The sequence below is a fragment of the Watersipora subatra genome, chromosome 6, assembly GCF_963576615.1.
Source record: "Watersipora subatra chromosome 6, tzWatSuba1.1, whole genome shotgun sequence".
NCBI lineage: Eukaryota > Metazoa > Bryozoa > Gymnolaemata > Cheilostomatida > Watersiporidae > Watersipora > Watersipora subatra.
Window position 1 is genome coordinate 54,891,301 of NC_088713.1, and position 12,345 is coordinate 54,903,645.

General features: G+C 36.4%; 1 protein-coding gene across 1 annotated transcript in view; it reads right to left on the minus strand.

Moving 5' to 3' along the window:
* Positions 1-4,622: 4,622 nt before the first annotated feature.
* The window catches only part of LOC137398373 (sulfhydryl oxidase 1-like), a 67,293-nt gene continuing 59,570 nt past the window's right edge, over positions 4,623-12,345 (minus strand). The window contains exons 13-14 of the mRNA XM_068084480.1: positions 11,856-11,975; positions 4,623-4,691 (exon numbers count right to left, since the gene is read on the minus strand). Of these exons, the coding sequence (XP_067940581.1) occupies positions 4,623-4,691; positions 11,856-11,975 (189 nt within the window). The remainder of the gene's footprint in view (positions 4,692-11,855; positions 11,976-12,345) is intronic.

The following is a 12,345-nucleotide window of genomic DNA, read 5'->3' on the forward strand; positions in this document are numbered from 1 at the left end:
ACTTGATACATTTTCTCCTCTCTACTGATCTAGCAGTGATTTTTATGAACACATCTGTCCATCATTGAACTGCACTCATGCTATATAATGCCACCTGCATAGCTTGGCAAAATTCCAACTTTCTTAGACCACCATAGATTAACAGATGATATTCCCTACTCATTGTGGACCCTTCAATGCTTTAGAGCTGGTCTCACTGCTGCAGCTGGCCTAAAAGGCTCTAAAATGGCTAACAGAAACAGCCATGATGGTATAATGTTAATGTAGAGTCGTAGACCATCTAAGTTGCAGTAAAATTCATCTCCAAAGATAGTGGGCATTATTGGGAAGCAAGTCGTACTAAAGGATCTCTTGTCAAGCCACACGCTGGGCTCTTATGTAAACGTATTATAAAAAGTAACTTTTAAAAAAATAGAAAGTGTCCAAATTGCACCAACAAATAGCACACTTGTCTGCTGTGGCCAAGAGAAGTGATACTGTATGCCAACACTAAGGCTGATGACGAATAGCCTTAGTATCCATGTCTGATCGATGACAGATAGCCTTAGTATGCATGTCTTATCTATGACACAGCCAAGTTTCTATGTCTGACTTATGGTAGGTAGCTTGAGTATTTGTTTGATCTATAATAGATATCCTTAGTATTCATGGCTGATCTATCACAGATATTTAATGAGTCATGCGTGATCTATAACAGATAGCCTAACTATTCATATCTGCCATCAACATATAATTTTTCAACGATAGATGCAACTGCTGAGAGGAGACGATTCTGATCTCATACTTTCCAATATAAAATACATAACATATAATTTAAAAAATTAAAGTTATAGCAATTGCATGACTTTGTTAAATTAATTATTATATAAATAAGATTTATTTTTGCTGTGAAGGCTATTGACATCAATAAACATGCTGTTAAACTGACTCGAAAAACTTTGCAGTAGTATAAGCTCTCGTTTACAGCAAGTAATCTGGATCTATTATAACCAACAGGTTTACATACACACTCTATGGAAGTTGACTCTTTGAAGAAGGAAATGTTAGTTGAGTGAATATAATTCCTTGAACAGATTGGGACCAACAAGAAAAACCAACAAGTTCACAGATGGTGGAAATTTCACCTTTCAGTAGAGTTGCCGCAAACACCAGGAGTAACATTAATTCTAGAGATCTTCAGAACAACATTAAATAATTTTAAGATATTTTAGATATTCGGGATGTCTATAAGATAGTTTTATATGACACTATGGTGCTGAATCACTATGATGACAGGAATAAAGTCATCATAGTGACATCATAGTCATCATACCAGGAATGTTTTATTGAACCTCACATATTGAAATATCAACCCAATTAACTGGAGTGCTTTATTATGGGAGTTGAAAACAGAGTTTGTCACTAAAGGGTATGTCAATAAGTGATAAAGATTTAAGGGTATAAAGGTTAAAGTGTATCACTCGAGTGTCTCATGTCAAAAGCAAACATCCATAATTGGCTCTTGGAGGGAGATCAAATACCAGGTGAGTTGTTTCAGGAGTTTCATGATAACAGGCAGCATTTTGTTTGCGGTGAAACTCTGATAAGATAAACTTTCATGTAAATTGTATACATAAGGAGCTTAAAGGTCAGAAGGTGGTCGTTTAAGATGTGATAAAATGTTTGACACGCTGGAAATAGCAGTGTTATCACAAATGTGACGCCAGCCAGACTCTCACATGACCAAACACCTGTCTAGTTACAAAGTTCACTCTGTCAGCTGGAAAATTCAGTTTAATAGCTCCATATGTATGGCTGACTTGCGATGCAGAGAATCAGTTGATGCTGCTGGACTTGTGATATCTTTGCAGTCTAAAATGCAAATATTGGTACCAACAGTCTTTATTGTATTGATTTAGAATTGATCAGTAAAACATATTTCAATCACTGATTCAAAAGGCAACTTAATAACCAACTATGAACACATAGTACCTTTTTGACAAAATGTGCAGGTGTCTCCACAGTTATCACATGACATGTCAAAAGCTAAAAAGATCCACTACTGATATCACAAAAATGTATTGAATGGTAGCTAAGGTATCTTGAAGAAGTGATTTGTAATTGTGAAGCTCACAAGTTTATACAGACTAAGAAGATGAACTCTTTAACAATAGAAGTAACAAGTGTGAGGAGATAAATCTTAAAGAGAGGGAATGTATTGTTATAAAAGCTATGAGTCATGTCAATATATGTTCTCAGAGCCTTACTGGTGAATATTATTGTGTAAGTCATCAATACTTTTAATAAGTATTAGAAGTGTAAGTTTTTTAAAATGATGAAAAACTTACCATGACTCCTGATACTACTTCACTGTTTCAATAGTTTTCAAATAGTAATATTATTCTCTTCATAAAATGAACCATAAAAATTGAGCTATTTATTATACAGACTCAACGTAGCACCTGCTACAACATGACAAGGAAGAATCCGCGAATAAATTCATCATGTAGGGTAGAATAAGTATTAAAATAAATCCTTGAAATAAAATAAATATATTCTTCCCATTGCTTCGTGGCAGCAGTCATCATATTCTTGTTTTAAAATGAATAGCAAAAAGATGGAATGCTTTGCTATTCAAGTCAGAAAATGCACTTGTGGCCATATAATTGTATTTCCATAACTGATGGAGACAAAAATATGTTCTTCCCATTACTTCATAGCAACAGCCGGCATGTTGGGCAGATCTCTGATTAGCTAATCAATGATATAAATTGCATACAATAGAGCTAAATGCCAGGAGGTGTGTTGTTTGAGTTGGTGACTAAATATCTGTCGCAATGCTTGGTATTAATTTTATCAGAGAGATGACAACTACCAGACTCTCACATGACTAGAGACCTGTGTAGTTACAAAATTTACTGTGTTGAATAAAAAAATTACTTTTAGAGACCTAGAAATACTCACAGAGATCTACAAAGATCTGTTGAGAATAGTGGGCAGTTAACAAAAAAATTCTAAAGATATAGAAAAATTGGTAGAAATCTGTAAAAAGCATGAGTTGGTTTAAAAAAGAACAGAGATATTAAAAGCATAGAAGGAATTTGAATATTCATAGAGTGTATGAGTATTTCTATTGATAATTTTATTGCTCAGTCAGTTGAAATATAAAATGTATAGTGTATAGCTAATAAAAGGAAGAGCTAATAAATGTGTAGTGCTTTGAATTACTCATATACTAAAACTAAAAGTATGTGTTTTACATGTATTTACATTAAATGTTTTAATGTACACATACATTAAAACATCTTGTGCTACAAGGTGACAGCTCATAGAACAGCGTATTAAGGGCCAATGTGGAGTTACTGAATATTTATATGGATCACATGAAATACTAGGAAGTTGAGGCTTTCTCTTAGTCGTGAAATATGATAACTTTCCCTTAAGTTGCAGGTGATATTTATGCCAGTTGAAATACCCCAATAGACCACATGAGAGCACAATGTAGAAATATATTATTGAGTGTTAGTCAGCTGTTTATATTTGACAATTTCACTGGAAAGCTAGCTCAGTAATATAGAATCTATTTCATGTAGAGGTTGAAAGGCCATGACCATTGCATTTATGTTATTCAGTACTACAGGCTGTGCCTAAAACATCACTAAACAGTTTATATGGAAGCTATGGTTGATATGAGAGCTGCACAAGCAGTGCTCACGAGGTACAAAATTGAGAATACGAAGTGTATTTGGAGTCGTCTTCTATAACCAATAGTGCCAACAACTCCAAAGATCGAAGTGTGTGTACACACGAGTATTATTGAACAGCAGAACACCTGCTTTGGTTGCTAGAACAGCTGCAATTTTATTGATTTTGGTATCGGCCAGTTGACACCCTCTAATTTTAAGAAATTCTCACCCAGTTTCTTGATATTGCCTCTGACTTATCAAGCAACATCTTGCAGCATCAGCCTCACACTGACACACTGTAAGTTTCTAATAAATTTACATCTGACACAAAGTACTGCTGTTTCTACACTGTATCCTTTTAATTCATAGTAGAACTGTGGCTCCCTCTACAGTAACCATTACTCCTAGTACAGCTAGAGTAAATCGGACCTATTCATTGATTCCTTGTCCTTGGTACTACAGCAACTCCTCGTGCTCGTAGTACTATAGCTGTTATTATCCACTCAATCGGTTACTGCGATTTATTGCTAATTTTAAGACTATTGGTACAGATATATTTCCTGGCAAAGCTAGTGTAAAAACTTATAACAGATCAGCGAAAAGTTAATTGGCTAAAAAAAGAAGCACCAGTAGACAAAATTCTACATACAAGAAAATGGCATGTATGCTAGCACAAAATTTGCAAGAAAAAACATAAAGATTTTGGTGACATAGTTTTCTATTTGGTTAGTAAATTGGTTTATTATAGTCAAGGTTTGACTCCGCTCGTGGGGGACACTTTCTGGAACGCAGTCGAAGACTTCTCTTGATGACAACAAGATAGAACAAACCGGCAATTACAACAGCAGATGTGATATACAATAAATAGCACATAGACATCTCTGCACGACCTATGGCTGTTTTGGTTTCCCAATCTCGCAGTGAGTCCACGCCTGGCAAGCGTTTCCACTCCGGAGCCTAAGAGAGGAGTTTAGGAAAATTGAAGGGTCTAACATCTGCATAGAGTGAATGTAGAAAATCATAAACCTGTAAGAGACAAAACAATCAAATAAATATGAGCTGATACAGGTAACTACTGACTGGGTGTACATAACTAACAGATAGTCACTGTACTCACCAACTACACTCATAGTAAATGGCCTTGACAATTCATTACCACTACAAATAATCCTATAAAGTAAAGGTTCCTGGAATAGATCGTTTACGGTGTAGAAGCGTCTACTGTATACTAACTTTACCCATCGCACCTGATACTTGCACCTGCTATCAGATAATACACAACCTGCTTCGAGGGTCGTATTGCTGGAGACTAAACTGGCACTACCAGCTCCAAACTGGGGTGTATTTGGGTATTCTGTTAGAATGAAGTAAAATACCCAACATAAAGTTTAACTTTTCGGGCCAGATTATTCCTCCAAAAATTTAATAAATTTTTATTAAAATATTTTAGAAATATTTTCTTAAACTTACATCACAGAGTTAAATGAAATTTATCGATTCTACTCAGTTCTGTGCCAGCTGATTGTACTCATTAAAGTTTTTTGCAATGGTAATAGAACAGTCGAGTGAATTTTTTTGTAACTAAACATTTATGCTACTAAGAAAAGTTGACGTTAATGGCAGAGTTTTCAATAAAGACTTGAGTAGCAAATATTTTGTTGTTGAGCACAACAAAGGTGTTATACCCTAGGACACTTATGTATTCGCGGCATCTAACTTTCGCGTTTTCGCGGTGTCATCCTCTCGCGAAAGTTTCATGTGCGAAACTAAACTATCATAACAAACGAGCGAAAAAGCGAAACTAAATAGCTTTGTTCATTGATACTGTAGCATGGAATTTTATAACGACATTTATTTTAACGTTTTTAACGACCACTATAGCATCGTTAAAATATAAGCCAACAAAATAATTTGACTATCAAAATTTATTACGTTATTATTTTGCAATTAATTATGATTATTTTCCCATTAAGAATGATTTATAATGATAGGAATTTGATGTCAATGCACACGAATTAGTAGATTATTGTTTGCTGGGGACATCAATCAATGCAGTGAGCACTGTGTGTTGAAAGAAAATAAGACACATGCACTGACACTCGCAGTACTACACAAGCAGCATGGCTCTGGAAAGGTTTGGATTCACCACTGACACCTCTTCAATAACTTGTAATTTTTTGAGATTTGTTTTGTTTTAAGTGATGTGACTGACGAGACGTTTTTAAATTAAAATAGGCAAAACATGACCGCAGTTAAAATGCTAAGAAAAAGACATCTTTTTCTTTTGAGCGTTTTAACAAAGATCAATTTTGCGGATTTTATTTTAAGTTCATTCGGAGGCTTTTACGTTTTCGATGGGACATGGCCAAGCGGGTGTTTGATAAAACTTAATCTTCTGCAAACCTTTATAAAAGTCGTTAACAAAAATATTTTGCCTCTGATGATGATAATAATGATGCCTAAGAACTACTAGAAGTTGAGGTTTGTCTCTATGGCTTGGAATGAAGTGATATTCCACAGCGATAAAAACCGCGTCCATGGCTGTTGGGCAAATAACTTTTCGAATAAATGATGTTGAGGTCGAGTTATCTGAAGGAATTTATCATTGCGTTGGAATTGACCAAACAAATCCGTTTGAGTTGACTTTGTCTTTGAGATGAAATGTTACATTTTATCCAAGGGCGAGTTATCCGAGTTGGACTGCACTTACCGTAAAAAATTCCCAAAAAGTTGGGGCGGCTCAGCCGGCCAGCTAGCTGCCCCAGTGAAAACGGGCCTGTTGATAGTCCAAGAAACAAATGGCAGCAAGCGATCAAATTGCATTATCGACCTTGCCCACACCATTCTACCTGCGGTTCACTATTACAACCTAGTCGCAAATTGAAATTTTTTTTATCGGTGAACTGAACCTGAGGAATCTAATTATGTTTGTTCCACTGCATTTATTTTCACATCACTATATTTTCGCACTCATCAGAGCTGCGAAATTAAGTTGCTCCGAAAATTTAGTCTGCGAGCTACTCACGAAACTAAATACTAGCAAAATATAAGTGTCCTAGAGTACGTGTAATCTGCCAATCTACAATTGCTGTATTGAAGGAATACAACATCAAACGACATTACACATCAATACATTCAGCCATGCATGATACCTTGTTAGGCCAAGCTAGATTAGACAAACTGGAACAGATGACCCGGCAATTAAGAAGCAACAAGGGGTGTTTACTTCATATAAGAAAGACTCTGAGCTTGCAACCGACCTTAGCTTCAAAGTCTGTGTGTTACTTGCAGAAAAAGGGAAGCCATTTAGGGATGGAGAATTAGTAAAAAGTTGCTTGAGGATATTTACTGATTTCGCTTGTCCTGAAAAAAGGCAGTTATTGCAACAAACCAGTTTGTCTCGTTTTACTGTAGCACGCAGGATTAACCGGCTTTCGGCAACTTTTTTCTTCTTAACCAATCAGATTTCCTTCTATAATTGGAACAGGTCAGCCGAGTCAATTTATCACATTACAGAACTGTAAGCATGATGATATTCATCTGTGTTGTTTGTCAGTGATGGCTCATGTGGCTCACTTTGAAGGCCACAAAGGTGCCTTAATTAAGTTAACTGACTATTCATCCTCAGTGCTACAGAATACTGTCCAACAACAGATGGAACTTAACAAAGAACCTGAGAGGACTGTGTGTGCTAAAGTAAAAGAAGGAGATTCATTGGTAGTTGGAGCAACTATCCACAAGAATTGCTACTCCAGACTAGTTAATAAAAGCAAACTTGAGGAAGCAAAGAGAAACTACTCAGAGGTAATTTTAATTAGCACTATCCAATCCTGCCGAGATCCTGTCATATTATGTAGTGTGTCAGGTTCTCAGTGTATCACTTTAATTCACGTTTGCACAGAGTACAGACAAACTCACTGCAGTTAAGTCCTTGAAAAGTTAGATTCAAAAAGATAAAAAATAATATCCACTTTTCCAGCACTAATTGGGTTACCCTCACAGTAAGGTTGATTTGGCTTGTGAATGCATGTTATGTCCCTGCTTTGTCATGTGGTTTGAAAAATTATCTTTATTTTTTACCACAGTTGTCAGTGGCAGATGACCCAGGAGACATTTCAGTATCCCCTCCGCCAAAGAAAACATTGAGATCTGCAAGTAACGTGAAGCTGTCCACAAGTAAGCCTGTACTGGAGAGAGTATGTGCGATCTGCGAGAAACACACCAGATACTTGTTTGTAAAATCGAAGACAATACTTGACAAACTCATGGGAGCCGAAACTGTTTATGCAGGTGAGTTATTTGCATTAACTTGTATTTCATTGCTATTTGGCCCAGAAAACCACATATGTTCATATATTAGGTGTAGATAACTACCGACTTATACACAAATTTGGTTTTACAATGAAATGGGAATCAAATCCAGAGTCACTCATCAGATTTGAAATCTATATACTTGAGTTAGTATAAATTGAAGGGATCTTCCATCTGAAAGGAGGTCGCCACGAAATCAAAAAACTAAGCACTTTTTATATCTCGGCTGATAGCCTATGAAAAGTGTTGTTAAATGTGTGAATTACATTCGTGCTAGAGAACTCAATCATCACCAATTCAAGGCATTTTTAGATAAACTTGATTCAGATTACCTAGATGTTGTGTACTTTTCTGCAGTGCGTTGGTTGAGCCGAGCTAGTACGCTGAAAAGATTTGGGAATCTGAGAAAGGAGATTGTGACTTTCATGGTTAATACGCAGCAGGATGTTGCTTGTTTAACTGATGATGACTCAATAAATGACCTTGCCTTTCTAACTGACATCGCACAACATATTTCAGATTTAGATGTTAAACTACCAGATAAATGCCAGTTAGTAAACAAGATATTTGAACACATATGTTCCTTTGAAACGAAGCTTCAACTGTTTCGGAATCAACTGAGTAAAACACAACTTACTCATTTTCCTTGTTTAGCAGTCAGAAAAGCAGAACTGCCGGAAGAGATTGCTCAAAATATACTAAACAACTTGACAAGTTGCATTCTGAATTTTCAACGAGGTTTACTGATTTTAGGAAATGTGAACATAAGTTCAAACTATTTTCTCAGCCCTTTGACACGGTACCTGAAGACAGTCTTGACCGCTATCAAATGGAGATGATAGAATTAAAATCACATGCTGATTTGAGGAGAGCATATACTAATAATGATTTTGTAACTTTTATGAGAAATATGTATTTGGAAAGTATCCAAATCTAGAGCTGCATGCTAGAAACATGTTATTACTTTTTGGCAGTACATTTTGTTGCAAAGTTTTTTCCAAGAATGAAATTTACTAAAGACAGGTACCAAAGTCAACTCACCGATGAACACCAGACCAGTAAACTTTGATTTGCAACTACATCGGTAATAGCGGACATTGAAAAGTTGTGTGAAAATGTAAAGTACCAAGTTTTACCCTAATTATTCGATCTGCGCTTTATTTTTTTGTCTCAACTTCTTGTTCCAATATTACAGATTCATGCTAATAATAGTTTGTATTTATTGTTTGCAAGAAATGTACTTACTTATATTAGAACATTTTCTCAGTCTCCTTAACTCGACACACAATTTTCCATTAGATTACATCATTATGGGTTGCTGGCCATAGGTATTGTTCAAATATTGAAAAGTGGTCCTCAAAAGAAACATGTTGCACACTCTTGGTCTAGGCAAATGTATCTGAGTGTGGGCAAATGAGACCCACAAACTGTCTCTATCGGTAAATTTCTACTTGCGTTCTGCTCAGAGCATAAATTCATCACATACAAGGGTCATCATAAGACATCATTGATGCGTCAAAAGTCCAAACATTCGCACCTACTAGACTGTGATTACAAAGCAAGTAGACTGGAGACATGTTTAGACACCTGTGTTCATAGAGATAAATAATGATGTGCAGACGAAAACATAGTCTATTCCATGATAACAGTCGCAATACATGCGAAACATGGGGGACCCATTAAAAACTACGAAATAACCTAAAAGTTGGAAAGCCAAAATAAAGCAAGATTCGAGAAAGCCTAGAGGTGAAAATAAATGAAAGTTACATGAGAAGATAATAAGAGGTCACTGAACGATGTGGGACTTTAAAGACTATGACTGTAAACCCAGCGTATGAAGTACTGGGCCAACTGTTCGAAAGACTCCAAGATTGGTTCACGGAGGACGATGTGAAGTTAAACTACTAGCTTGAATAGAGAAATGTTGCAAGAAGTCAGTATCTGTCGAGTTGTGCCAAAGTGAACCAAGGCAAAACTTTTAACAGTAAGGAGTAAACTCCAGCAATACATCACAGAGCCAAAACCACAATTAGCAGAAAAAGAAGTCTACTATCCACTGCCCATTGCAGCAATACAAAGAAATTCTGCCATGGTCTCAGAGAAGTATTTCTTCTCACCCAAAGAATAAAGGAACACTCCAGCTAATAATATTGACATCGGATTGGCCACGGCCATCAGGTGGCGAAGTTTGTTGATCGAGCTCCGTTGAGATTGCACTAACCTGGGTTTTGGGGCTAACACTATTATCACGGGGTGGTTGCGTTTCCATGCTAGGTTTTTGGGTCTAGGTTTTTATTGCAGATATGCGTTGATAATGGATAACAAACCATAAATCAGCAAATCTCGAATTCCTACAGCGTAGGGGTAGTACCTAACCAGAAAAATGAATGCATGGAAAATAAAACATTTCCAATTACCTATTTTTACAAATTTTAAGATTGGTAGAGGTCTTAGTATATGCTTAAAGTTAAATATAATTTAACCAAATTCACACAATCAACGACCTTTTTTTCTAGTTTGTGATTAATATTTTGCCACCCCTACCATAAAATGACAAAGTCTCTCATCATTGTCACATTGTTTGACCTGGCCAATAAGATGGGACAGCAGGAAAAGCTGTGCAGTGTAGTTTTCATACTCAAAATTTAAATCTAAAACCAAATGTGGGCCATTTAACAATGTCGACTATTAATATCATGAATGCTTGTGAATGGCAACTGACTGATCATAATTGTGACAATATCGAGCAACTATATTTATTTGATAACAAAATGAAACCAACAGATCAGTAAAATAACTATAATTGTTCATAATATTTGTAAACTTGTAAATATTTGTAAGGTGCCTTATTCGGCGTATTTCTTTGTTCTGGTGCCACGTTCGGGCTCATCCGAACAGAGCTCGACATGTTCATAACCCAACCCCGACCTCGCCCACATGATGACCGTGACCAATCCTGTAGGAGAGGAGGGGTTTATACCAATGGAGGGATGTAGAACAATATTTTGAGTGTTCGACCTCAATAGATGCAGGACAAATGTCTACAACATGTCATGCCTTTGCATTGTGTTTTCAATGACTTCACCCAAGGCCCTTGATGCGGTCTCAAAACAAGATCTCCACTGGCAAGATGATAAAACCGATAAGATCCATGCATGAAGGAACGCAGGCATAAGTGGCCAAGGTGAATCTTGCTTCAGAGATTTATTCGCCCACTCTTGGCATGTATTCTTCATCTGAAGCAAGTTAGAGCTTCAACAAACTTTCAAGGAAGTGAAGTGCAAAAGAAGAGGAGTTATCAGAGGGAATTGCTGACACGAACCGCTACGAGGCGTCCATGCAGTAGAAATAACACACGTGAATGACAGTTCAACCTGATGTTACTGTGCCACCATCAACATTGTTCGAACAAATGTTAGAAAACATTTAGGAGGCAATTTTCAAAAATTGACCCAGCAATGAAACATATCTGGCTGCTGACCACAAACTTTTTATGTCTATTTTATGACGAGATGAGTGAACAGAGTCAACCCACCAAACAAATCAACCTATGAAAGGAAAACAAGAGATGTGTATCCATACTTATAAGGTTAAGGAAGTTTCTATCATCAGTGCTTATAATCATGATTGAGTGATAAGGTTTATAATAAGCTGACTGTGACAATAATAATAGTTTTAGATAGAAAACAACCTGATGGACACAGCAACACAACTGTGATAGTTCACAATGAGAGTAACTCTATGTCTATATCATTGTTATGTCTTCGGGTGACTCAAACCATAGAATATGTTACTGATTGATGGTTTAGACAAAAACATACATGCTTAAGCCTGCTCATACTATAAAGAGCTCAATGTACTGATGCTTTTAAACCTTACCGTTTCTTCATTCCACATGCCTCTGGGATTCCTGCATAAAGGACACAACTCTTCAGAAGGAAACTGAATTTTAGGATACACAGAATCCTCACTGGTCTTTCCGGCCAACCTCTTATTTGCCTGATAGTATAATAACATGTAGATGATTAGACACTTTGTGTTGAAACACAAAGGGATCAAAGCAAAACCGAAATCGCTACAAACCAAACAACGGAGTATGCAGTTAAGCTAAAGCTAAATCTCTACTTACTTATCTTATCACAAAAACAAAAACGCTATTAACCAAAAGGTAGCAAAACAGAGGGATCTGAAAATGATTAGTTTTACCGTGAATCAAGGTTTTGCGTCAAGGTTACGAAGCTTGCCACAATGAGTAAACTAAGTTTCGATAACGAGGAGTAAAGAATTCTCATATATATTATCATGTCATCTCTGTTATTATAGATGTGATTAGCAGCAGTTGATATAACATAACCAACTATTGCTACAG